The sequence below is a fragment of the Balaenoptera acutorostrata genome, chromosome 19 (assembly GCF_949987535.1).
Source record: "Balaenoptera acutorostrata chromosome 19, mBalAcu1.1, whole genome shotgun sequence".
In the NCBI taxonomy this organism is placed as follows: Eukaryota; Metazoa; Chordata; class Mammalia; order Artiodactyla; family Balaenopteridae; genus Balaenoptera; species Balaenoptera acutorostrata.
This window is the reverse complement of record NC_080082.1, coordinates 13,719,609-13,747,561: the sequence shown is the minus strand read 5'-3', so window position 1 is coordinate 13,747,561 and position 27,953 is coordinate 13,719,609. Positions and strand designations below refer to the sequence as shown.

Below are 27,953 nucleotides of genomic sequence, written 5' to 3'. Positions count from 1 at the left end.
TCACTTTTTCCAGGAGAATAGGAAATGAATTGACCTTTTAAAGTAGACTTTTTTAAAAAAACAAAAAACTACAAATTCATTGGGCACTGCCGTGGGCAGCCCCAAAGACGTGGCGCGCCAACGAGGGGGGCCTCGCGGGGCCGGAAGCGAGGAATGGAGACCAAGATGGCAGACCTCGATTCCGGTCAGAAGCTGTTAGGGGTGCCTCCGCCGCCTGACGGCGTGGGAGGAGGCAGCTGTTCGGGTATCTCCACTGAGCTCATTCGCTCCCTGACCGAGCTGCAGGAGCTGGAAGCTGTGTATCAACGGCTCTGCGGCGAGGAGGTTGGGGGCTGCGCTTCTTTTTCCAGGAGGATGCAGGGGCAGTGGCCTTAGGAGCCGTCAGTCTTGGGAAATTCAGGCTGTGGGAAGGTCTCTTCTTGCCAAGGAAACAAAAAAGCACCTACTCGAGAAGCAAGCGTGTGGTTGAGTGTAGTTGGGGCGACCTGACTTCTCTGTTTACTCGGTCTGATGCCCCCAAGCATGTTTTCCCGTCATCTAGGCGATCTGCCCCCACTCCCCCGTTGATTTCCCTGGCCCTTAATCTCTAGGTTTCTCCGCCAGAGTGAAGTTAGGTTTGAGGGTATACGGCGGCTCGCTTGCTTTTCAAAATAAGAGGAAAGGCTCTCTTGCAACGGCTTAGCAATTTTAAAAATTATGAAATGCTTTTACCCCATTATCTCATTTAAGCGAGAAATCATTGCAAATAACCTTGAAGCGTTTTAAGATTTCCTCCTGTGGGGAATGAATTTGGGGGTGTAATTTTAGTGTTTCAGTTAAATACAGGGCTTTATAGAAGCTTGAGATTTTAAGACTCAGGCACAACTGTCTAATCTTGGACAAGTCACTTCATCTCTTGTACCCCTGCATGGTGTCAAATGAGGGGTGTGGGCTATATTCTGTCTAAGATTCATTCCTTGCAGCCTGCTTCACTTTTCCGTGCGACTTGATGATGTCAATACAATTTTGAATGCCAGTTGCGCTCCTTGCCAGTCAGAAGAAAGATCTAAACTCTAAAAGTTTAGTAGCTGTTCCCTAAACCAAACTTTTATTAAGGTTGAGTACAAAAAGCAATTTCAGACTGGAGCAGAGGTGGTCATTGATATCTTGAGACTTTTCAAATATAATATTAACTTATACCAACTCTAGCAGTTTCTAATACGTTTTTCAGCAAGATGTGCTTTATAAAGTTCAGTACTAAGCTTGCATTCAATGAATGGGGGGAAAAATTAAGTCAGTCTTACAAACAGAACAAACAATATTAGTTTTTTTTTTTTTTTTTAATTTATTTTTGGCTACATTGGGTCTTCGTTGCTGCATGTGGGCTTCTCATTGTGGTGGCTTCTCTTGTTGCAGAGCACGGGCTCTAGGCACATGGGCTTCAGTAGCTGTGGCACACGGGTTCAGTAGTTGTGGCTCGCGGGCTCTAGAGCACAGGCTCAGTAGTTGTGGCACACGGGCTTAGTTACTCCGCGGCATATGGGATCTTCCCGGACCAGGGATCGAACCTGTGTCCCCTGCATTGGCAGGCAGATTCTTAACCACTGTGCCACCAGGGAAGCCCACAATATTAGTTTTGTATTTGTATTTGATGACTGTCAAGGGTATGTTTTCCTCTGGATCCTACTGGACTATTTTAATAGAAACATATAGCTAATACTAATGGCTTTTGTTGAGCCATACACGACATGCTATGTTAAGCACTTTATATGTGTTATCTTGTTTGGCTCACACAACAGTCGTATGGGGTATATATTACTGTCCCTATTTTACAGATGAAGAAACTCAAGCATAAGGTTACATTAGTTAAGGTAGTGCAGTAAATGACTTGGTTGAGAGAGAATTATATTTATCGCTTCTGGCTACTGACTATACACTAGAAGAGACTTTATAACTGCCACTTTAGAAGTTTCATTTGTTTATTTGAGCCTTTATATTTTAAATGCCTTCCTGTGTTAGGCACTATGCGAATGAAATTGAATAAAAGTTTATGTTCTCCCTTCGTTGTGTTCATCTCCTAGATGGAATAAGATACACATAAGGTAACAATTATTATGTAATATGGTAAGTGCAAAAATGAAGTATTGTTTGTTAAAGTCCTAGGGGAGCTTAGTGAGAGGAAAGAAGACGTTCAAAATGGGATTTACCCTTCAGCTAAGTGGTTGGATTAGATAACTCTTAAGGTTCCTTCTGATCATCCTAATGACAGGTTGTTTCTCTGTGTTTCAGAAAGTGGTGGAGAGAGAGCTGGATGCTCTTTTAGAGCAGCAAAACACCATTGAAAGTAAAATGGTCACTCTCCACCGGATGGGGTGAGTCTTCATCTCAGCAAGACCTATTATTAATTCCATTAGGGTCCACTGGACAAATTATTTTTCCTAACTTTCTGTTATACAATGCAAGTTGAGTTTGAATTGAAAAGGAGCATTACCTCCAGGTAAAGTGTTTACCTAAGGGTATAGTTAAGCTGTTCTCAAAGTGTCCTTGGACCAGCAAGTATCAACATTTGGAAACTTGTTAGAAATGCAAATTTTGGGACCTCACCCCGAACCTATTATACCAGAAACTCTGGGGGTGGGGTCCTAGAATCTCTAGCTTAATGTGCATACCAAGTGGTTCTGACATATGGCTCAAGTTTGAGAACCCCTGTTTTTACAGATTTTGTATATTTTCTAGTCATAAAAATTGCTTTTTGATTTCATCATCCTCTTAGATTGTTGGTTAGTGCATTTTATGCTCACTTAACAATTGGGAGAATCTAAATAGGTTCTTTGGCAGTACCTATTTAGGGGTGTCTTTAGTAGTTATTGAAATTAATTTATTATTAAGTATAGGTCTGAGTTTTCACTAAAACACTCTTGAGAAAAAGCTGTGAATAGAATGAACAGAGCTAATAGTTGTAGGGAGGTACAAAAGAGGTAGAAGATGTAGTCTCCATCTGCAAAAAAATTTTTCCATCTCTTCTACTGTCTACCCCTATGGATATGTGTGCTGACAATGTGTGTCTTCAGTCCCAACCTGCAGTTGATTGAAGGAGATGCAAAACAGCTAGCTGGAATGATCACCTTTACCTGCAACCTAGCTGAGAATGTGTCCAGCAAAGTCCGTCAGCTTGACCTGGCCAAGGTAATCCTGTTGAGCTTTTGATATTTGAGTTAGTAGAGGGCAGTAGAGAAGCTACCACGTTAGAAATTAGAGTAGCACCATCCAATAGAAACCTAACGCAAGATACCAAAACCAGACAAAGGTCTCACAAAAAAACTCCAGACCAATAGCTGTTATGAATATAGGCACACAAATTCTCAAAAACACTAGCAAATCAAATCCAGCAACGTATATAAAAAAAAAGACTATACTGTGACCAAGTGGGATTTATCCCAGGCGTGCAAGGTTGGTTTAGCCTCTGAAAATGAATGAATGTAACATACTATATCAATAGAATAAAGGACAAAAACCATATGGTCGGGCTTCCCTGGTGGCGCAGAGGTTAAGAATCCGCCTGCCAATGCAGGGGACACAGGTTTGAGCCCTAGTCCAGGAAGATCCCACATGCCGCGAAGCAACTAAGCCCACGCGCCACAACTACTGAGCCCGCGTGCCTAGAGCCCATGCCCCGTAACAAGAGAAGCCACTGCAATGAGAAGCCCGTGCACCACAAGGAAGAGTAACCCCTGCTCACCTCAAGAAGAGAAAAGCCCGTGCGCAGCAACAAACCCCCCGTGCAGCCAAAAATAAAAATAGGTAAAATTAAAAAAAAAAAAACCACATGATCATCTCATAGACTCAAAAAAAGTATTTGACAAAATCCAGCACCCCTTTTGGTAAAAATACTCAACAGACTTGGAATAGAGGAGACTTCCTCAACCTGACAAAGGGCATCTATGAAAATCCCACAGCTAATATACTTATTGGTGAAAGACTAGGTGCTTTCCCCCAAGTTCAGGAACAAAGCAAGGATGTTAGCTCTTGCTGCTTCTCTTCAATATTGTACTGGAGGTTCTAGCCAGGGCAGTTAGGTAAGAAAATGAAATAAAAGTCATTCAGATTGGAAAAGAAATCTAATATGAACCCCACACGTGATTTAAAATTTCCCAGTGACCGTTTTTAAAAAGCAAAACAGAAATGGGTGAATATAATTTTAACAATTTAAAAATAACATTTGTTTAACCCATTGTATCAGAAATTACTATGAAAAGGTATCAGTGAGATAGTTTACCTTATTTTGTGCTAAGTCTTTGAAATCCAATGTGTATTTTACTCATATACGTCTTCATTTGGACTGGTCACATTTCTTGTCTTTTTTTTTTTTTAAGATACAGTTTACTGCCACGTTTATACCTCTTTTTTTTTAAAGTTTTTATTTTTATTTTATTTTTTTTGGCCGTGCCGCACGGCTTGTGGGATCTTAGTTCCCAACCAGGAACTAAACCTGGGCCACGGCAGTGAAAGCGCCAAATCCTAACCACTAGACCACCAGGAAATTCCCCATGGACTAGTCACATTTCAAGCACTCATTAGCCGCAGGTGGTTCGTAGCTGCTGTATTGAACACAAGCACAGGATCTGGGTTCTTGAACAAGTCAGTCCCAGCCTCAGGTTGCCCCTGTGAAATAGCATAACTCTTCCCTATCTATTTGTTCAGATTCTGCCCAAATAATTTACCATGAAACATTATAGCCACACAGCTACCAACTCACATGTTAAAGTTTTCTTAAATGTTCTTGCTTCTTTAAAACAAAAATACTGGACTTCCCTGGTGGTGCAGTGGTTAAGAATCCGCCTGGCAATGCAGGGGACACGGGTTCAAGCCCTGGTCCGGGAAGATCCCACATGTTGCAGAGCAACTTAAGCCTGTGCACCACAACTACTGAACCTGCGCTCTAGAGCCCACGAGCCACAACTACTGAAGCCTGTGCGCCTAGAGCCCATGCTCTGCAACAAGAGAAGCCACCACAATGAGAAGCCTGCGCACCGCAACGAAGAGTAGCCCCTGCTTGCCGCAACCAGAGAAAGCCCACACACAGCAACAAAGACCCAACGAAGCCAAAAATAAATTAAATTAAATTAAATTAAATTAAATTTTAAAAAAAAGGAATCCACCTGCCAATGCAGGGGACACGGGTTCAACCGCTGGTCTGGGAAGATCCCACATGCCGCAGAGCAACTAAGCCCATGTGCCACAACTACTGAGCCTACGCTCTAGAGCCCGTGAGCCACAGCTACTGAGCCCATGTGCCACAACTACTGAGCCCACGCTCTAGACCCTGTGAGCCCTAGAGCCACCCCCCACCCCCCGCTCGGTGCAACTAGAGAAAGCCTGCATGCAGCAACAAAGACCCAACGCAGCCAAAAAAAAAAAGAAACACTAACAACATTGTAAATCAACTATACTCCAATAAAAATTTTAAAAAAAGAATGAGATACTGATAAAGACAATATATAAAAAGTAAATAAATAAAGCAAAAATACTTTCCATGTATTTTGCATATTTTACTACTTGGTTTACAATATCATGTCCCCAAAATGTCAAATACATTTTGATTATGTTATAAATTTAACAGTATAAGCCAAATATAAATATGGATTATCCCCGTTCCTGCTTCCATTAAAATAAATGATCTGGTCAATCAAATAAATAAAATTGTGTGATACCCATCAGTAGTATTGACCATCGTCAACAAATTTTGTGAGTGGTAGTGGTGGTGCTTTTTAGTTTACCAGTGAAAACTGAAAAGGACCTCTGGTTAATCACATTCAGCTCCTGAAACTCTACCTTCTGGAGAGAGATTTTTGAAAGAATAGGACATTGTTTCTAACCACCAGGTCTTTTTGCAGAATCGCCTCTATCAGGCCATTCAGAGAGCTGATGACATCTTGGACCTGAAGTTCTGCATGGATGGAGTTCAGACTGCTTTGAGAAATGAAGATTATGAGCAGGCTGCAGCCCACATTCATCGTTACTTGTGCTTGGACAAGTCAGTCATCGAGCTCAGCCGACAGGGCAAAGAAGGTTGGCATCCCAAACTGTTGATTTGTAGTTTAGTTACAAGCATCTGTAATCTAGTTTAAACATCTGTAATTTCTAGTTTAGGTACAAGCATCTGTAATCTGAGCTAGGCAGTCTCAACCAGCAAAAGGACATCTGTTAGGAAATTTCCTTGTCTGGTACTAGACCCTATGTAGGTCTTAGACCATCACGAGGCAGAGGCTGTTATTCCTACTTTACGGAAAAGAAAACTGAATCCAGATCTACTGTTCCTCTGACCCGTGGGTTCTTTACATTTGACCATGTTGCTTGCTTATAAAATTAAAATTAGGGACTTCCCTGGTGGTCCAGTGGATAAGACTGCATGCTCCCAATACAGGGGGCCCGGGGTTGATCCCTGATCAGGGAACTAGATCCCGCATGCCACAACTAAAAGATCCTGCGTGCCACAACAAAGATCCCACATGCCGCAACTAAGACCCAGTGCAGCCAAATAAATAAATATATATATTTTTTAATTTAAAATTAAATTTTTAGCTTGGTATTCTGGGCCTTCCATGATCTCAACCCACTCTGTCTTTCTAGCCTTATTTCATGCCATTCACTCATGCATCCATCCATTGTGCACACACTTATTGAGCTCCTCTGTATACCAGGATATGTACTATCTGCAATACTCAGCAAATACTCTGCATCTTTCTGTTTCTAATCCTTTGCTCATTTCATTCCCCTTGCCTGGAATGTATGTTCCCCTGCTCAGGTATCAAAATCCTGCCCATCTTTGAGAGATGGAATATCATCTCTAGGAAGCCTTTTCTGATTACTTCAACCAGAAATGTGACTGGGCACCTTTCTTATGACACTTATCATACACTGAATTTTATTACAGTTATTTGCACACAAATCTTATTTCTTTCAGTTGATTGTAACTTCTCTGACGATAGGATCATGGCTGATTCATCTCTTAATCATCCATATTGTTAGTACAGCATCTTACGCTAAGTGCTCAATACATATTTTTGGAATGTGCAGACCAGGTGGCATATACCTGACATAGTACCATTCTTTACCTTAATTCTCATTTTCTCCCCATTGTGCAGGCAGCATGATTGATGCCAACCTGAAATTGCTGCAGGAAGCTGAGCAGCGTCTCAAAGCCATTGTCACAGAGAAGTTTGCCATTGCCACTAAGGAAGGGGATCTGCCCCAGGTGGAGCGCTTCTTCAAGATCTTCCCACTGCTGGGTTTGCATGAGGAGGGACTAAGCAAGTTCTCAGAATACCTTTGCAAGCAGGTATGGCTCCTGATTGCTTGGCAGGATAATGTACAGTTCTCCACCTGCAGATTGGGGCACTGGATGGATACATTTTCTGTGGATACTTTTTTACCTCTGGATTTGACTCCCCTTTTCTGCTGTATGCTGGCAGGACTGGATGCATACATTCATTCAACACTTACCTATTACCAGTCTACTGTGTACCAGGCATGGCCTGGACATCTGCTGCTGTACATTTATTTCCAACAGACCAAGTGAAAGTATAGGAAAATTAAAATGCAGATTCTCTGACAAGTTGAATCACCCTTTCCAAGCTGTCAACCAGGGACTGGCTTCTTTTAAGAGCATTCAGAGAAGTTGGTTAGTGGTTTTAAGTCTTCATAACCAGGCTTGAGTCTCAAAATAAGACTTGGTGGTGAGGGGGGAACCCAGGCTTACGTCTCAAAAATTGAGATGAAGCAGGTGAGGTCACTTAAGATTAAAACTGAAAAAGAAACAGGCTTCAGTTAGTCTCAGCTCGCCTCCGCCCAGCCCAACCTTAGATGGAGAGAAGCAAACATCAGTAGGCATATGTGCACAGGGTTGTTGTTATTTTTTAACTATATGTCACAGTGCATCCTGTCCCCACCCCCTCAATTCTGTATAATGGAACATTATTTTGCCATTAAGAAAAATGAGACAGTTCCATATGTGCTGACACATTTTACTCTCTAACATGTGGTTGGTTAAGTTAAATAACAGTATGCTATCATTCATGTTTAAAATGAAGGGAGTGGCAGTAAAAATGTATGCTTATATAAACATAGGATATTTTTGGAATGGTTAACAGTGGTCACCTCTCAAGAGGAGACTTAGGAGACCAAGAGACATAGGTAAGATGAAGAACTACTTTTCACCAGACACTCCTTTGTTTCTTTTGAATGTTTAAGTATGTTTTACCCATTCTAAAAATTAATTAACTAAAAATAAAATATAACTGCTTTATGGGACTTTTTCTTTTTAAATTTATTTATTTTTGGCTACATTGGGTCTTCATTGCTGCACACGGGCTTTATCTAGTTGTGGCGAGTGGGAGCTACTCTTCATTGCGCTGCGCGGGCTTCTCATTGTGGTGGCTTCTTTTGCTGCAGAGCATGGGCTCTAGGCGCACAGGCTTCAGTAGTTGTGACACGTGGGCTCAGTAGTTGTGGCTCATGGGCTCTAGAGCGCAGGCTCAGTAGTTGTGGCGCAAGGGCCTAGTTGCTCCGTGGCATGTGGGATCTTCCCGGACCAGGGATCGAACCTGTGTCCCCTGCACTGGCAGGCGGATTCTTAACCACTGCACCACCAGGGAAGTCCCTATGGTACTCTCTTATCAGTTTTTTTTTTTTTTAAATCAGTACTTTGCCATCTGAAACCTGGAAATGGTTTCTACTGTTAATCCCTTAAAAATCCCTTCCAAGTACCCAGATTCCTTCCCCTGCTCAACGAAGCACCATTAATAATAATGATAACTTTGAGTTATACTTTGAAACAATTATTGAAACTTGGGACTCTCTCCCCAGTTTAATGACTGTAGATGTTATCAAAGAAAAGGAAAGCTTTATTTATACCTCTGAATGGAAGAAGAGTTAACAACTGTGTTAAGTTCTTTGTCTCCCCTGAGGCCTGGACAACCCAGAGCCCCCAAGAGATGTTCCTGTGTGCTGTCTAGGCTTTCAAGCATCAAGGGAAAAAGAAAGCCAATGGGAGGTCTTTTTGGAAAACTGAAACTAGCCTTTGGTCTAAGAAATATATGTGGGGACTTCCCCGGGTGGCGCAGTGGTTAAGTATCCGCCTGCCAATGCAGGGAACACGGGTTCCATCCCTGGTCTGGGAAGATCCCACATGCCGCGGAGCAACTAAGCCCGTGTGCCACAACTACTGAGCCTGCGCTCTAGAGCCCACGAGCCACAACTACTGAAGCCCACGTGCTCTAAAACCTGTGCGCCACAACTACTGAGCCTGCGTGCTGCAACTACTGAAGCCCATGCACCTAGAGCCCATGCTCCACAAGAGAAGCCACCGCAATGAGAAGCCCACACAACGCAACAAAGAGTAGCCCCCACTCGCCGCAACTAGAAAAAGCCTGCACATAGCAGCAAAGACCCAACGCAGCCAAAAATAAAATTAAAAAAAAAAAAGTTGGGGCTTCCCTGGTGGCGCAGTGGTTGAGAATCTGCCTGCTAATGCAGGGGACACGGGTTCGAGCCCTGGTCTGGGAAGATCCCACATGCCACGGAGCAGCTGGGCCCGTGAGCCACAATTGCTGAGCCTGCGCGTCTGGAGCCTGTGCCCCGCGACGGGAGGGGCCACGATAGAGAAAGGCCCGCGCACCGCGATGAAGAGCGGTCCCCGCACCGCGATGAAGAGTGGCCCCCGCTTGCCGCAACTGGAGAAAGCCCTCGCACGAACCGAAGACCCAACACAGCCAAAAATAAATAAATAAATAAATAAGAAAATCCTTTAAAAAAAAAAAAAAAAAAAAAAAGTTGAAAAAATAACTTTAACATTCTCTTCTTGTGCGTATATGTACGTATATATGTTCAAAACAGAAATATGAGCAGTTAACCTTTTAAAAAAAAAAGAAATGTGTGGATTTTCTACTTTTTCAGGTGGCCAGTAAAGCTGAGGAGAATCTACTGTTGGTTCTAGGGACAGACATGAGTGATCGAAGAGCTGCTGTCATCTTTGCAGATACACTCACTCTTCTGTTTGAAGGCAAGCCCCTTTTTCCACTCTCGGGAGACTGGAGACACTTACAACACCTGCATCACTAGCTTTTCTTCTTGCTAGCCTGATGCCTTTAATTTAATCCTATGGTTTGCTATGTGTTGACTTATTGGAGAATTAACTTCCCAATTCAGTACCTGATTAGCAAAGATTAGTTAGCATCTCTCAGATGTTTTGATTCTCCCTAGTCCTCGAGACCCAAACTCTAAGAGTGAATTTAACCCCAAAATAAATGACTGGGAAGAGTGATGCTTATTTCCAAAGATGCTCCTGTAGAAACTATTAGTATAATTTATCAAATGCCTGCTGGTTTACTAAGCACTGTGCATATTTAACAGACAGATTTGCTTAGCAACTCCTGGCACTGATGAGTACAATTTGTGTTTATTTCGGGAAGTTAAACAGCCAAAAAGGGTTGAGTTAGACCCCAGGTCAGTCCTGGATGGAAGAAAGGAGTTTATCTTGTGGGAAGAATATTTGGAATACAACTCTCTCACTTTTTCCCTTCTAGGGATTGCCCGAATTGTAGAGACCCATCAACCAATAGTGGAAACCTATTATGGCCCAGGGAGACTTTTTACCCTGATAAAATATCTGCAGGTGGAATGTGACGGACAGGTGGAGAAGGTGGTAGACAAGTTCATCAAGCAGAGGGACTACCACCAGCAGGTGAGCAGGGGAGGCTTATAGGTGGTTTAGTAGCAGCATTAGCGTGCAACACTGAATAGAGTCAATTAGGGAGGGGAGTGAAAAAAGGTGCAGCTAGGAGAAAAATGGCAAATGCAGACTGGCCTGCATCGTGCCCCTCACCAGCTTACTTTGGACTTGAGGTGTTGTCAAGTTAATGATGGCCTCAGTACACGACTAAGAAGGAAATAGAAAGGGCTTCCTAAAAGGAACACAACAGAAACGTTAGACCACTTCTCTATCACAGAATGTACAACAGTGCCTTCTAGTGATTTAATGGAATTTTACTTCTTAAGGTCCTATTCAGTGTTAAGTAATTTGTCTCAAATTTCTCCTTCATTCCTTAAGTGCTAAAGGTAGCATTTGCTTTTTTAGAACTTTGTTTCTCCATTCCTTTGAGCAGATAAAGTAAGAGTAGGACTTAGAAATAGGAGTAGCCCCATACAATTTTATTTCTGGAACTCTGGGAGACTCTAGACACTAGTCCATTGGAACACCACTAGCATCACTTTTTTTTTTTTTTTAACATCTTTATTGAAGTATAATTGCTTTACAATGGTGTGTTAGTTTCTGCTTTATAACAAAGTGAATCAGTTATACATGTACATATGTTCCCATATCTCTTCCCTCTTGCATCTCCTTCCCTCCCACCCTCCCCATCCCACCCCTCTAGGTGGTCACAGAGCACCGAGCTGATCTCCCTGTAGCATCACTTTTAAGTGCGATAACAGAGGTGAATGTTAGCATTATAAATCAAAAGTAAATCTTTGGCTCCTCATCCTGAGAGCCTACTTTTGGCTTGTCTGTTAAACAAACTAAACCTAAACATACTTATGCCAGAAGTTAGGAGTGAGCAGCGAGGGGCAGATAGAAGGAGGGAGGGGAAGAGCATTCTCATTTCTGTGGTATATTGCAGTTCCGGCATGTCCAGAACAACTTGATGAGAAACTCTACATCAGAAAAAATAGAACCAAGGTAATAATGCTCTTTTCTTCAGCCCATAGGAGTTTGAATTGGTAATCAAGTATCGTTCAGAGACTGCTCTCTTACAATGTGGTTTATGTTTTAAAAATACTTTATCTATGACTCTTTTTTTAAATGGAATATAGCATACAAACAAAAGCATATGTATAACATATTTGTGTTTTGTAAAGAATACTAGATCATTACCAATACTTTTGAACTCCCCAAAGTGACTCTCCTCCCCCAAAGGTAACTACTATCCTAAAATTTTTAACTTTTACTTTTTTCTAATAAAAGTAACATATGCTTATTAAAAGAAATGCTAAACATAAAAGTGTATTCATTCAATCAGTAAATTTTTACTCTATACATATTACGTGCCAGGCACTGGTCCTTGGTACTGGGGATATGTCAGAAAGCAAAGTGAGCAAAACAGACATAATTCTTTCTTTGTGGCATTTATGGTCTATAAAGTAGACAATAATAGCTAACATGTATATAGTGTGTACTATCTGCCAGACATTGTTCTAAACACTTAACCAATATTAAATCATTTAATCTAGGGTTTCTCAGCTTCTATACTATTGGCATTTTGGCTGGGTAATTTCTTTGTTGTGGAGAACTAGCTGTGCATTATAAAATGTTTAGCAGCATCCCTGGCCTCAACCCACTAGACGCTGGTAGCGTGATATCACCAGACAGTGCCGAATGTACCCCGGGAGGTAAAGTCACCCCCAGTTAAGATCACTGATTTAATCCATAAACACTTTTTACAGATGAGGAAACTGAAGCCTGGAGAGGTTAAGTGACTTGCCCAAGGTCGTTCAACTAGAAAGTGGCAGAGCCAGGAATAGAATCCAAGCAGTCTGAGTCTAGAGTTGGTGCTGTTAACCATTACAACATACTGAGCATAGAGTACAGGGAAGCATGTAATAAAGGGATGTAACCTAAGCTGATGAAGTTCAAGAAAAAAAATCCTGAGGAAATGACCTTAGATCTGAGACTTTAAGAGTAAATAGGGGGACCCCCTGATGGCGCAGTGGTTAAGACTCCGTGCTCCCAATGCAGAGGGCAGGGGTTCCATCCCTGGTTGGGGAACTAAGATCCCCCATGCCGCGTGGCACGGAAAGAGTAAATAGGAATAAGAGGTGAAATGTGTAACACATGCCGCGCGGCATGGAAAGAGTAAATAGAAATAAGAGGTGAAATGTGTAACACGTAGAGCAGGGAAAGCATGTGCAGAGACCCTGTGTATTTGAAAAACCCAAAGAAGGCCAGTATAGCTGAAGTGCAGAGAGTTGGCAAGAGCCTGCTATGAGATGAACCTGGTGAGGTTGTTAGAGTCAGGCCATTCAGTGTCTTGTATCCTAAGAGCTATGGAAATCATGTGATTACGGTATGACCAGATTTATGTTTTGAAAAGATCTCTTGGACTTCAGTGTGGAAAATGAGTAAATTTTTTCTATAATGTGAGGTAGGGGATCAACTTCATTCTTGGTAATGTGGATATTTGTTATCCCAGCACAATTGTTGAAAAGACTACTCTTTCTTCATTGAATTGTCTTAGCATTCTGGTTGGAAATCTGTTGACCAAAAACGTCAAGATTTCTGGACTGTTAGTTAATCTGTATGTCTGTTCTTATGCCAGTAAAACCACACTGTCTTGTTTGCTGTAGCTTTGTAGTAAGTTTTAAAATTGGAAAGTGTGAGTCCTCCAAGTCCTTACTTTTCCAAGATTGTTTTGGCTATTCATCTGGATAGATGAATGGGTGTGAGACACAGTTTAAGGGTGTACCCTAAAAAATCCCAGCACAGCTACATGAGGGCTTAGGGAGGTGTGATTTCTTTCACATGAACCATAGATAATTTTTACTAATAGATAATTTTAAACCACTAACAAAAATAAATCTCCCAATCTCTTATTTAGCCCTGGCAGGATTTTAGTGGGTGAAGAGTTCAGGTGAAACATGTAAATGGGCTATGTGGTTGACAGCTGTCTCTGACTATAATTGGACCAGCAGAGCCAGGAGGTCCATCGGGCAGAGCTGACCCTTCTGGGCCCAGGGGGAAGGGGAGTTTGGGACTATGTTTGCCCTGTAGCTCTTATATCTGAAGGAATCCAGTGTCCTGCTTATTTTTTCTGCTCCATGTGTCTCAGGGAACTGGATCCTATCCTGACTGAGGTCACCCTGATGAATGCCCGCAGTGAGCTGTACTTACGCTTCCTCAGGAAAAGAATCAGCTCAGATTTTGAGGTGGGGGACTCCATGGCCTCAGAAGAAGTAAAACAAGGTAAAGGCATTTCCCATGTTCTCTGGGATGGGTTGGGGTATAGTTGGCTCTGTTTTGTAATACTTAAGTCACAGATCTTTTAATAAGGAAATAATTGGGGCTTATTAGTCTGTGGGAGGTCTGTGGACAAATTGACTCCCAGGAGGAAATCTAGACTTACCAGATTTTAGAATTGGACTGGCTCTTTGAGGCCATCTAATCATTTTACAGATGAGGAAAGCTAAAGGCAAGAGTGGTTCAATGATTTTCCTCTGCTCTTTTCCCCACACTATGCTTCCTCAACAGCTCAGATTTAGGGATTGGTGTTTAAGTAGGTAATATGTGCACAAGATAGATAGGTAGATAGATAGAACAAAAAAATATACATAATTTCATGAGGGAACTTAAAGGAGTGATAGAAATATTCTAAAACTGGATTGTGGGGCTTCCCTGGTGGCGCAGTGGTTGGGAGTCTGCCTGCCGGTGCGGGGGACACGGGTTCGAGCCCTGGTCTGGGAGGATCCCACATGCCGCGGAGCGGCTGGGCCCGTGAGCCACAATTACTGGGCCCGCGCGTCTGGAGCCTGTGCTCCGCAACAAGAGAGGCCGCGATAGTGAGAGGCCCGCGCACCGCGATGAGGAGTGGCACCCGGTCTCCGCAGCTGGGGAAGGCCCTCGCACAGAGACGAAGACCCACCACAGCCAAAAATAAATAAATTAATTAATTAATTTAAAAAAATAAAAAATAAAATAAAATAAAACTGGATTGTGGCTATTGTTACAAAACTCTATAGAATTACTAAAAAAAAATCATTGAATTGTACATGTACAGTGGGTGAATTTTATGGTATATAAATTATACCTCAATGTAGTATTGAGGTATAATATTGAGAAAAGAATATGTAGTATAAAGAGTATACAAAAAGAGTACATGGTATAAAGAAAGCCTTTCACTCCCTCCCTCAGTCTCCCAGTTCCTCCAGTCGCAGTTTTTGAAGGGATAAATACGTTGAATGAAAGGGCGTGCCATAGTCCTGTTTCACGGACGAATTGACTCTCCACGTCTTGAAGAAGACCGTTTAGTTCCTGCTGGTTGAGTATAGGCAGGATTCCCTGAACTGGAGACCTGAAACTGACCCAACATCTGTGGCATTCTGCATGGCTTGTATCAATAATACACGGCAAGGGAATTATTTATATGACCCAGGTGGTTTTTTCTTTTTTTTTTTTGCCACGCTGCGTGGCTTGAGGGATCTTAGTTCCTCGACCAGGGATCGAACCCATGCCCCCTGAAGTGGAGGCACGGAGTCCTAACCACTGGATCACCGGGGAATTCCCTGAATTGGTGTTTAAAGGAGGACACATGCTCATTTAGAGTTTGGTGCTTATTGCTGTTATAATAATAACCATGTGTGTTCAGAGTTGCACTGTTTGTTACAGAAGCCACAAGCCATTTAATTAAAATTAAATAAAATTAAAAATTCAGTTCCTCAATCATATTAAGCACATTTCAAGTACTTAATAGTGGTACTATATTAGACAACAGATACAGAACATTTCCGTCATCACAGAAAACTCTGTTGGATAGCACTGGTTAGAGAATGAAATGGTCTGTACCCAATATATTTTGGTCTTTGGCTTTGGAAGCTTACATCTTTTGAGTCTTACCAGTTAATTCTAAGGAAATAATGGAAAAGAAGTAAAAACTTCTTTGTACAATAACATTAACTAAAATCTCCAATTACTATGATTTCCAATTATCTCTAATAATGGCAAAATGTTTGGAAATAACCCAGGTGTCTAAAAACAGACCATCTACATGATAAGATATCACACAGCCATTAAAAAATAAGTAAGCTAAAAAGAAGAAAAACTAAGCTATGTAGAAACATTGAAATATTTGTGATATAATTTTTAAGCAGAATACAAAATTTTATTGGTACTGTGATTATAACCATGTAAATCATGTACAGATTTGGAACAGAGACTAGAAAGGGACCTGAAAAAAATGATCTATTTCCCTTGGGGAAGAAGAGTGAGTATTCCTTTCTTGGCTGTCTCCTAGAGCACCAGAAGTCCCTGGACAAACTCCTCAATAACTGCCTGCTGAGCTGCACCATGCAGGAGCTAATTGGTCTATATATTACCATGGAGGAATACTTCATGAGGGAGACTGTCAACAAGGTAGGAGAGAGGACACATCCCTGGGAACTGGGGCTTCCTGTCCAAGAAGCCAGGCTGAAGGGAATGGCCGAGGCATGTCATAGTTCTTGGTCCTGCTTTGAGAATACCCTTGCATGCAGACTGAGTGTACTGCTTTGAATAGTTAGAGGGCATCTTTGGAGTGATCAGGCTCTTTGTGGACCCAACTGGGACTTCTTTCCCAAGGATCACAAAAGAACACCTCAGCTCCTCAGGGAACCTACCTACCTGTTCCCTGCCTCCCTGGAGGTATGTGGGGGAGGAGCCTTGGGAAAGAAGGGCCTTGCCTGGTGTCTTACAACCTACGTAACAGATGTTCCCAAGGCAAACGCCCGAAATACTTAATTTCCTAACGTGGTGATCAGTAGGGAAGTGAGCTATTTTGGCAAGGAAGAACCACACCAAGCTGTGACCAGAATAAGCTATGTTGGGAAAAACATGGACAAGGTACAGAAAAGGGAGCAGAGCCAGGGCCTGTTCCAGAAGCATCTAGAACCGTGACATACAGAACTGGGGCCCTCATTGGGTGCTTTGCCTTTTGTGTAGGCTGTGGCTCTGGACACCTATGAGAAGGGCCAGCTGACATCCAGCATGGTGGATGATGTCTTCTACATTGTTAAGAAGTGCATTGGGCGGGCTCTGTCTAGCTCCAGCATCGACTGTCTCTGTGCCATGATCAACCTCGCCACCACAGAGCTGGAGTCTGACTTCAGGTACAGTTAACACTCTTTCTGCTTTCTAGGAGGCAAAAAGGTCCTAGTCGTGGTTGCTTCCTGAGGCCCATTTTGTTTCTTCCTTTTTTTCCTTATGATTGTAGTTCAGTTCTATACAGGATATAAGCTCCCATCCGTAGCACAACATCCTTGACTCCAGGCAGTTGTACAGCAACCAGATATGTTATAGGCCAAATCTGTGTTCCCTGGACTGGATTGGAGGAGTTATTGGCCCTCAGACCTAGGAAAGAGACCAGGCAGCTCAGATGAGGGCAGTAGTTGTAATATTAACAATGATAGTTACCACTGCTACAGACCAGGCACTGTGCTAACTTCCTGCTCCTGTTCGGTCCTAATAGCGACCCTATGAGGTAGGAACCATTAGCTCTCTTTTGTAAATGAGGAAAAGGCTCAGGGAGATCACACATCTCATAAATGGTAGAATATGGAGTAGAGTGTGACATTCAAAACCTATTCTCTCAACTCTGACACGGTACTGCCTTTCACTAAGCTGTACTGCCTTCTCTTGAGTTTTCTGGAGCTCAGTGGTGTTAAGTGAAAGCCTCATAGGGAGTAAAGAGTTGGCCAGTCTCCTCTGTATTCTTTCACATCAGTGCCTTTGAGAGGGTGTTGGCCTCTCATACCCTGGCTGCTCAGCGTCTCCTATGGTGATCTCAAGGATTGGTTATTCCCTGGAAAGAGCAACTTATGCTTCTGGGTCAGGATAGTGAGCCCTTTGGTGCTGCTGAACTGGAGGCCAGGTTGAGTGCTGTCAATCCTCATATGCCAATCTGCCCCCCAGGGACGTTCTGTGTAACAAGCTGCGGATGGGCTTCCCAGCCACCACCTTTCAGGACATCCAGCGTGGGGTGACAAGTGCCGTGAATATCATGCACAGCAGCCTCCAGCAGGGCAAATTTGACACTAAAGGCATCGAGAGCACTGACGAGGCCAAGCTGTCCTTCCTGGTAGGTAGCCCCACAGGTTGGGAGCTGCTCAATTTATCTCAAGGGGTTGAACTGTGACCTCTAAGCCACAGTATAACAAGCCGTCAACTGGAGGCTTTTCCTCCAGTGTCTATATACAAGGAAAACTCCTCCTTTAAGGAAAGCTCGTCCTAGAAGGTTGTGAAACCATTTCTTACCCAGGGACCTATTTCAGAGCAGCCCGAACCAGGACATGCACGGTTCCCTGCCTGGGAGGCTAGGCGCCTCAGCTCTCCCCAGTGCTTATTCCCAAGAGCACTACCCAGCTGTTGAGGGGCTCCACTGAATTTCAAGCTTGGATTACATCTGTGCCAGGCCCCCAGACTACTTCCCTGAGGACATCCCACAACATGGGTTGGGGCTGACCCATTAGGCCTACCAAACTGCTTTTCTAGCGCACTTCTTAGGCTCTCAGCTTCCTCAGAAAGGTGACCTTCTTAAAGTCCTGCTACACAGAACGGCAGTCTTACCATTGTGTGACAGCTGGGGAAGGAGAAGCGTGGAAGGATGAAGGGATTTATACAGGGTAACAACCAATTTGTGATGAGCCAGAAAGAATGCAGATGAGCCCTGGGCCTGTGATCAGGCGTCTCTGGCACATGGTGTCTTTTCACGTGTGGGTACAGCGCCGTCAGAGGTCATTCTGCTCCACCCCCACACTGGCCAGGCTCTGAGTCTGCTTGGCTCCTGGGGTTCAGAGACCCCAGGAAGCATCCAATAGCAGAGCTCTCATTCAACAGTCCACAGATGGGGTCTCTGAACACCTGGGGGTAGGATGCAAAAATGTATACACGTTTTTTTTCTGGAAGCAAGGTCCTTAGCTTTTATCATTCTTAAAGGGGCCTATAACACCAAAAGAGTTAAGATGTTGCTTTCAGAGACAGAAGCCTAAACATGCTAATATCTACCTTGCCCCTATGCAGGGGAGCCCACAGTAACTAGTCCTCAGACAGATCCAATGAAGTCTATTTAGGAAACCTTACTTTCTCCTTGTCATTGAAAATATCTTCCCTGAGCATGGGTTCTGTCTTTTTAGGATGTCATAGTTGTTGCCAAAAAAGAGGATGAACTCCAAGAAACCATTGTCTCTGAAATATGGTTCCTTTGGAAAACTTTGCCAAAATTACCGGCAACCAGCTTCATATGATCATGAACTGACTTAAATTTTTCGTTTTGTTTGCATTGTGTTTCATTTTTTATAGAACTTATTTTCATTCTTTGATTTCTCTGCTCAGAAATGACTCCTTGCTACCTACCACATCAAAACTAGACATCTTTGCCTGACGGTTTGCTGAAGGCCTCCAGAATCTGATCCATCCTGTCACTCTAGTCCTATGTTCCATCCCTTGGCTCCACGAGTCCCCAGTAGGCTGGCTGCTGTGTGTTCACACATTCGCTGCTCCCATTCAGACAGCTTCATTGTTTGAGGGCCCAGAAAATAAGGCCAACAAGAAAAGGTGATGCTAAATGCTTGGTGACAGTTTTCTGGTTTTCCTGATGCCAAGTACTTAAAATGTCATCACTCCCACTGGAGGACCTATTTCTTATGTCACCTTGATTCATTTGGCTGTCAAGATGAATTCCCCAACAGTGCTGATGTATCATTCACCATGAGCTAGGGATAAGCCCAGTGAATCCATGCTTACAAGGACTGTCAGTACAAGGAAACTTTGACATCAGAGTTTTTGGTGTTTGAAATCAATACCATTTGAACTCAAATCCATTTTTCCCTCATGACAGGTTTTACTTATGCCCTCAAATGCCTTGGAAACATTTATGTTGTGGCCTTCATCCTTGAGCTGTCAGGACAGTGCAGTTATTTCTCTGGAAGCTTGTGATGTTAGCAGCCTTGTGCTGTGGCATGCTAATGAAAGACCTCAGGTCTCATCCATCCACCATGCAAGTGGTCTTAGCACCATTGTCAGCAGCGTGATCTTGCAGTATTAGCTGCAGGACACTGACAAGGGCAGTGTTTTTGTGGAAGACAGGAGGGACATCCTAATCTCAATCCCTGGGCTTCTGGGATTCTTCTTTCACCCCGAAATCCTGAAGTTTCTGACTCGCCTCTTGAAATACTAGCCCCTCTCTACCTCACCTTGGCCTTCCTGGTCATGGCACCAGCACACCAGTTCAAGGCTATGTGATCTTCTCAAACTCTAATTTCTCCCACACAAGGCCTCTAAATTAGCATTCCCAAACCAGAGCTGTGCTCGTGTGGCATTCACCCCGCTTTAAATAATCGTCAGTGCCACTCCATTGTCCACAGGACACCGTAGCACCCAATTCCCAGTCGGACTTCACCCATCTCTGCAGCTCCACCTCGTGCCATTTCCCTGCACATGTCTGTGCACTGACTCTCCTGGTCCCCAAATACCTTTTTGGATTTTATGCCACTCTGCATTTGCTTATGTTATCCTTTCTCCAGAAGACAGTCATTCACTCATTCATTCATTCAACAAATATTTATTGAGAAACTTCTATATATCAGGCACTGTTCTAGGTTTTTGAGCTGCACTGCCCAGTATGGTGTGGCTATTTAAATTTAACTTTAAACTAAAAATCCAGCTCCTGAGTTGCACCAGCCACATTTCAAGTGCTCGGTAGCAACACATGGCTATTGCTACCGTACTGGACAGTTCAGATTTAGAACACTGCCATCATCAAGAAAGTTCTCTTGGACGGTGCTATGCTAGAGATACAGCTGTAGAGAAGACAGACTAGATCCCTGCCTCCTGGAGCTCTCATTCTAGTGGGAAAGGGAAACAAGAAACAAACAAGACAATATCAGATAATCCTAAGTACCATTAAGGTAATATCAAACAGGACACTGGACTAGAGGAGGCCGATGGGGGTGGAGAAATGTACTCACCCTCCTCTCCTCTCAGAATTATGTTCCAGCCTTTTAAGTTCCACTCAGTTACCTACTCTACCATGGAGTTTCCTAGAATGCTTCAGACCAAAACATTGTCTTTCCTCTAAATGACCATAGCAGTTTTTACCTTAATTGTCACTTTTGTCATATGCTGCTTTTTATGATTGGTGTTTCTGCACCAAGCTCATAAGGCCGTTGAGTTATGAAGGAAGGAGCCCTTGGCCTAGAGTGGGGAGACCTAAATTCTAATCCTGGCTCTAATCCTGTCACTCTTTGAATTGCTGTCCTCCTACCCTGCTTTATTTTTCCTCATGGCATTTATCACTACTGACTTCCCTTCTGGAATGTAAACTCTGCGAGGGGATGGATTTTGTCTGTTAACTGCTTTCTTCCCAGTACCTAGAACAGTGCCTGGCACATAGTGGGCACCTTAAATATTTGCTGAATCAAAAGTTGACTGACTTTGGTGAATTATTTCACCTTCTTAGGAGTCATGTTTCCACCTGTGAGCTGGCTTGATAATACAGTTGACTCTTGAACAACAAAGGTTTGAACTGCACAGGTCCACTTACACGTGGATTTTTTTCAATGGTAAATACCACAGTACAACACAATTCACAGTTGGTTGAATCTACAGATGCAGATACGGAGGGCCAACTCTAAGTTATATGCTGATTTTCGCCTGCATTCCTAACCCCTGCGTTGTTCAAGGGTCAACTATACTTGTTTTGCAGAAGGTATTCAACAGAGCCAAAGAACTAATGATGAGAAAATGCCTCATAGGTGGCAGGCTCTCAGGAAGCATTTCTTTAATCAATGTCAGCCGTTGCATCACTGACCTGGGCTTGGAGGTTTGGAGCCCAAGGACTTCTCCGAGACTTGCATGCCTAAACATGGAACAAAAAGACTTGAAACCTTGGGTCACTACCTCTGAGGTCAGATGGCTTTGCTGCCTTTGTGTCAAGCCCAGGAGAAAGGGCGAGCTTGGTTCACCATTCTGCCCACTGAGACCTGAGCCCCCTGCCTGATGACACTGGTGTGGGTGGTCCTTAGCACCCCCCCGCGAGCCTCAGGAATGCAGCTGTCAGCCAGTCTGGCCTTGGAGTGGGTACAAATAATAGTGAGCAGGAAGTCACATTCTTCTGTCCTTGTCTCCCAGGTGACCCTGAACAACGTGGAAGTCTGCAGTGAAAACATCTCCACTTTGAAGAAGACACTGGAGGTACAGGGGAAATTGCCTATCAGCTTTCAGTGGCTGTAGCCTCCCCAGGCCTCCTTTTGAGAGTGAGCCCTGTGCACTCCTCTTAGTGGGGGCTATGGCATTCCCTGGCATTGAGCCAGCTCTTCTTCAGAGCATTTGAGGGGATTCATTAGTGAATGACGTGGTAGCAGGACATCTCTGAACTATGGGAAGAGCTCTGACCCATGAGTTAGGAGATCAGAATTCAAATTAGCTCTTCCAGCACATACTTGGCATGTGACCTTGGACAAACCCCTTAACTCCCTGAGCTTCAGTTCTCTCATCTATGAAACAAAATACAGATCTCCATGGTGCCCTGCTTTGGGTTTGTTGGGTGGCCCGATAAAAAAACAGGATTGAAAGCACTTTATAAAAGTGATAAAGCTCTCTATAAATTTTGAGATCAAGATGATATGGGGGGGAAATTCCCTGGCGGTCCAGTGGTTAGGGCTCCGTGCTGTCACTGCCGAGGGCGCAGGTTCAATCCCTGGTCGAGGAACTAAGATCCCGCGAGCTGCGTGGCTTGACTGAAAAAAAAAAAAAAATGATGATACAGGGTTCACTTAACCCCGTACAGAGCCAGTTGCTGTTGTCATTTTTTAAAGGAAGGCCATATAACAGTGGAAATTGCTTGGGCTTGGAAGTCACATACCCCTGAGTTCAAGTCCCCACTTGACCACTGACCAGTTGTGTGGCCTGAAGCAAGTTCTCTAACCTCCCTGAGCCTCAGTTTCCTCTTTTGTATACAGGGGTAATGTTCTCTGCCCCACAGGTTTGTTGTGAGAACTGAACGAGAATATAAAGCACCTGGTACATGAGCGGCATGCAGTGGTAGTTAATGATTGTATTAGTAGTTATACATAACATCATGGAGCAATCACTTTGTTAAGTATTAGAAAATGAAGAGCCCAGCTCTCCACCACTCCCCAGCTCTGCCTCTGGGAGAAGAGGGAAGCCAGAGTCCTGCCTCCCCAGTGGGCGCTCATACCAGGGCACTCATAACAGCTCCCCTAGAGCTTGGCTACAGAAGCGTGGGGCTCAGTGCCGAGGCTGGTGCTGAGTGTTGGCTTTAGGGTTGGGCGGACTGAGGAGGCCGGGAGCCGGCACATGAGAAGAGGGCCTCGTTGCTGACGGGGTTCCTGAGGGAGGCTCGGAGAGAGCAGTCAGGTGGGAGTTTACAGTGTAAACTGGACCAGATTAGGAATTCACCCCCAAAAAGGCCTTAAAATGGAATAAAATAAGAGCAATATTCACAGACTACCAGCAGCGTAGTGTCTCTCACGTTACAAGTGTTCAACAAGGTAGTTGTCATTGTTTTTAAGTCATGGCACGTTAGATTGTATTCCAGACTTTTTCCTTAATGTTAATTAGTCTGTTGGATTTTGAAGTAAATTTTTGGGAAATGTTAGGAATTCAGAACTGAGCCAGCAGAATTAGCCAAGTGAATGAAAAGAAGGATAACGAAGAGCTGAAAAAACAATTCCCATAAATCGCGCCCCCCCCCCTTAGATTTGCATTTCACATGAATTCTTTCTCAGCCCCGTCAGCAGTCCTTTGAGATAGGCAGGTCAGGTGGTGTGACGTCCATTTAACAGATGAGGTTAAAAGGCTAGTTAAAGATAGTAAGTATTGGAGCTGCCACGGGGACCAAGGACCTCTCCCTGCTGGATCAGTCCCTTTGCAGCTCTTCCTCACAGCTGCTCCTACTGTAGCCAAAATGGCACCAACTGTTAGGGGGCTATAGGAAATGCAGGCAGCTCCCCCTGCGGCGTTCTCTACAGCTAGACCTTAGTGTGGGATTAGGAACAGGTGCTCTGGAGCCATAATTCCCAGCTTGAATCCCAGCTTTACGACTTACTGCTGTGTGGCTTTAGGCACGTTATTAATTTCTCTGCGCCTTAGTTTCCTCATCTGTACAGTAGGGATAATAATAGTGCCTACTCCTTAAGAAAGGTACTTTAATTAATAAAAGTAAAATGCTTAAAACTGGGCCTGGCACACAGTAAGCACTTAAATCTTACCTATGGTCATAACAATATCCCCTGGGCAGCCAGACCAAATTATTTACAAAGCAGATCCTATTACAGTAGCTAGTGTCTCCTTAGTGCCTACTACATTCCAAGCACTGGGCTAAGCACTTTGTGCATCATCTCATCCAACTCTCACAACCACCATGGGAGCAGGAATGTGTTCCCATTTTATGGCCAAGGAAATTAAAGCTCAGAAGCTTTAAATCACTTGACCAAGGTCGCTCAACTAATACATGGCTGAGCCAGGATTTGAAGCCAGGAATGCCTGACTCTAAAGGTGTGAAAAACTTGATATTTGTGTTTCTTACTCACACCCCTTGACCCCAATACCCTCATATTACAAAGAGGGAAGTGGGAGCCAAATGACTAGCCACAGGATCAAATCCAGCTTTCCTGAGACCCAGCCAGGGTTCTTGCCTCAGATTGACCAGAGCTGCTCCCAGAGAAGGCTGGAATAGGAAAAATGGCTGGTTTCATGTTGGCCTCTTCGCCCTCCTCACACGCCCATGGCCCAGGCATGCTCAGAAGCCTGATGGCTGGGTGTTCTCCCCTAGAGTGACTGCACCAAGCTGTTCAACCAAGGCATTGGAGGGGAGCAGGCCCAGGCCAAGTTTGACAGCTGCCTTTCTGACTTGGTTGCCGTGTCCAACAAATTCCGAGACCTCTTGCAGGTAAGCCCCAGGTTCAACCGCTGCCTGAATCCTGGGCCTGTGTCTCGCTCTGAGAATATTGTCACTGGCTTATCATGGGCTTCGTGCATATAAGGAAACGGGAGGGGGGAAGAGGAGGCACGAGGGGGCAGAGTGCAAGCCACTGAACTTGTGCGAGTCCCTTGAAGACGAAAGGTTTTTCAGCAGTGCAGCTGTCACGTTGACAAGCTGGCATTCTGGTCCTCTAGAATCTCCACAGTGCCAGGAGCCCTCAGAAGGGTCCTCAGAGGAAATTGAACCATGTGGGTACCATGAGGTCTGCTTGGCCTTAGCCGAAGGTGCTGCTTAGTACCAGGCACTCAGAAATCTCTTCTTTCTAGAGTTTAACAGACCAACCCCATGGTCTCATCTCTGGCCTGGACCTGAATCAGAATATATCTGGAAAGGAACAGGTTGTTCCTGGCGTCTTTGATTAGCATTATTTCTGTGAGACTTCAGACAGGGCCTGCAGAAAAGCCTCATGGCTGGAAGGATGCCCTGATAGTCAAAGGATGGGTGGAGCAGGAGAAAGGGAAGGGATGGAGGCACGTGCCTTCTGTGTCTGATGCGTCTCTGCTTTGTCCTACAGGAAGGGCTGATGGAGCTAAACAGCACAGCCATCAAGCCACAGGTGCAGCCTTGGATCAACACCTTTCTCTCTGTTTCCCACAACATCGAGGAGGTCAGCCTGACCACGGACGGCCACCAAGCCCAGGATTACCCCTCATTCCCCAGCCCACAGCTGGAGCGCAGTGGAGCTGTCTGAACAGACTAGACCTTACGTATTTCTCAGGCCCACTTCCCTCATGCTCAAAGGCTAGGTTCCTCCCAGAAACAGGTGGTTCGTCCCAGAAACACGTTGTTCCTGCAGTCAGAGGGCTCCGAAAGACATCTAAAGGGAGTTTGCCTTGACCTGACGCATTCTCATTTATTGAGGCTCTTTTTGCCCCACATCTTATAGACTTGGGACCTTCCTCCCTCCCTCCCTCCCTCTCTCCCTCCCTCCCTCCCTCTCTCCCTCCCTCCCTCCCTCTCTCCCTCCCTCCCTCCCTCTCTCCCTCCCTCCCTCTCTTCCCCCCTCCCTCTCCCCCCCTCCCTCTCTCTCTCCCCTCTCCCTCTCTCTCTCCCCCCTCCCTCTCCCTTCCCCTCCCCCTCCCTCCCTCCCTCTCTCCCTCTCTGCGTTGGGTCTTCATTGCTGCGCGCACGCTTTCTCTAGTTGCAGTGAGCAGGGGCTACTCTTCGTTGCGGTGCATGGGCTCTAGGCGCACAGGCTTCAGTAGCTGTGGCACGCGGGCTCAGTAGTTGTGGCGCACGGGCTTAGTTGCTCTGCAGCATGTGGGATCTTCCCAGACCAGGGCTCCAACCCGTGTCTCCTGCATTGGCAGGTGGATTTTTAACCACTGCACCACCAGGGAAGCCCCTCTAGCCTAATCTTTTCATTCCTGTATAACATGAGATACAAGAGGGGATAAACTGCCAGGAGCTTTACCATATTGCGTGGGCCACTGCTGCAGCCCAGGGCCGTTTGCTGGTCAGAAGTGTGATGCAGAAACAGCAGCAGTTTCTGCCAGCTTGATTTTAAGCTGATTTTAGGCTGGATGAGTCATAAGCTACAAGGGTGGGGGTGAATGGTCCTTCTTGGAGACGCCCCTGGTGACCCACCTTGCTTCCTGATAATAGGAAGAATTCAATGACTATGAGGCCAACGACCCTTGGGTACAACAGTTCATCCTTAATCTGGAGCAGCAAATGGGAGAGTTCAAGGTGAGCAGGGGCTCTCGGGACCAGCCTATAGAATTACCCACCTCTGCCCCAGTCAGCAGCCTGAGGCTTCTCATCACACTCCTGCTGGGAACCCAGGAAGCTCTTCCGAGCCCCAAGCCATAGAGATACTCCCACAGGAGAAAGACTCCTGGGAGGCAGAGGGGTGAGATGGGACTCCCGCTGATGCCTAACCTGTTTGCAGGCCAGCCTGTCTCCAGTCATCTACGACAGCCTGACCAGCCTCATGACCAGCCTTGTCGCAGTCGAGTTGGAGAAAGTGGTGCTGAAGTCCACCTTCAACCGGGTAATGTCAAGGGAGCACAGGCCTCCAGCTCTGTTGCTTTCCCTCTAAGGAAGACAAGTCCGTCCCCTCTGTCTGCTACCCCCAGGCCCTGCATATTCTAGGCTCGGTCCTGCCCTGAGGCAGTGGGGCCAGCTGAGGCACCATCTGAGGCCCAGCTGGCCTTGCAGCCCAGCACTGAGTGAAATTGGGGGCCAGTTCTGCTTGGCCAGAGGGCCAGGCCTTAAACAGTGACTGGGCTCGTGTTCCCTTGCAGCTGGGCGGTCTGCAGTTTGACAAGGAACTGAGGTCACTCATTGCGTACCTCACCACAGTGACCACCTGGACCATCCGAGACAAGTTTGCCCGGCTCTCCCAGATGGCCACAATCCTCAATCTGGAGCGGGTATGTAGGGCTCCCTTGGCCTAGCCAGGTAAAGGTGACTGGGAAGAGAGGCAGAGACAAAATTTGAATCCCTGCCACTCCCTCAAAACCAAGTCTCCACCAGCAACCCAGCCCTGCAGGCCACCGTCTTCCTGGGCACCCCTGCTCTGCCTCTGGTGGAGCCCAAGGCCTTCTCTCAAGATAGCCCCTCCTTGCTGACTCGTCTCTGTTCTTCCCCGTAGGTGACCGAGATCCTAGATTACTGGGGCGCCAACTCTGGCCCATTGACGTGGCGCCTCACTCCTGCTGAAGTACGCCAGGTGCTGGCTCTGCGCATAGACTTCCGCAGCGAGGACATCAAGAGGCTGCGCCTGTAGCTGCCAGGGTGACCCCACCTGGCCCATCACGCTTTGGGGCCCATTCCTTAAGTGGCCACAGCCCAGACCGTTCCACTGCTGGCAGCAGGGAAACAAGGCCCCGACGCAGTCCACTGTCTGTTCTCAGACCTGTCGGGGTGCTTTGGGGGACAGTCTCTCCCCACCAAGTGAGGTGGGTCCCCCTTGGCTCCTAATTAGGTGGGGAGGCCAGGGCAGGCCAGTCTCCTGCATGGGTGGTCATTCTCTCGTCCTTGGACACTGCAGCAAAGGGGCTGCCTCCCTGCCAGTCTTAAAGGACTTGGGTTTATCTAGGGACCTAAGGAATTAGGTTTATTCCGAGGAGAGGCTATGATGTTTATGATCACCCTAAATAAAGATACTCCTTGAAGAGGTGCCAGTGGCTGTTTCCAGGAGGGGCTGGATGCTACAGAGCGACAGGTCCA

The 27,953-nt window shown here is 45.2% G+C and overlaps 1 protein-coding gene across 2 annotated transcripts; it reads left to right on the top strand.

Moving 5' to 3' along the window:
- Nucleotides 1–142: 142 nt before the first annotated feature.
- COG4 (component of oligomeric golgi complex 4) lies at nucleotides 143–27,903 on the top strand. Of its 2 annotated transcripts, XM_007198252.2 has the most exons (19): nucleotides 143–324; nucleotides 2,269–2,351; nucleotides 3,051–3,165; nucleotides 5,874–6,048; nucleotides 7,125–7,318; nucleotides 9,934–10,039; nucleotides 10,563–10,720; nucleotides 11,655–11,713; nucleotides 13,860–13,993; nucleotides 16,038–16,156; nucleotides 16,721–16,887; nucleotides 17,690–17,855; nucleotides 21,905–21,967; nucleotides 24,570–24,686; nucleotides 25,294–25,386; nucleotides 26,385–26,468; nucleotides 26,671–26,772; nucleotides 27,026–27,154; nucleotides 27,376–27,903. In XM_007198252.2, exons 1-19 carry the CDS (start codon nucleotides 154–156, stop codon nucleotides 27,508–27,510), a joined length of 2,370 nt encoding a protein of 789 aa, XP_007198314.2. In that variant the 5' UTR covers nucleotides 143–153; the 3' UTR covers nucleotides 27,511–27,903. The 2 variants fall into 2 exon arrangements, with proteins under 2 accessions (XP_007198314.2, XP_057390791.1); XM_057534808.1 differs by lacking the exons at nucleotides 24,570–24,686; nucleotides 25,294–25,386.
- The last annotated feature ends 50 nt before the right edge of the window (nucleotides 27,904–27,953 follow it).

Excerpts from the sequence above, each read along its gene's own strand:
- COG4 (XM_007198252.2), top strand. The coding sequence starts at position 154 with ATGGAGACCAAGATGGCAGACCTCGATTCCGGTCAGAAGCTGTTAGGG. Across the intron at positions 24,687-25,293 it reads AATTCCGAGACCTCTTGCAG|GAAGGGCTGATGGAGCTAAA; the intron begins GTAAGCCCCAGG and ends TTTGTCCTACAG. Across the intron at positions 25,387-26,384 it reads TTTCCCACAACATCGAGGAG|GAAGAATTCAATGACTATGA; the intron begins GTCAGCCTGACC and ends TCCTGATAATAG.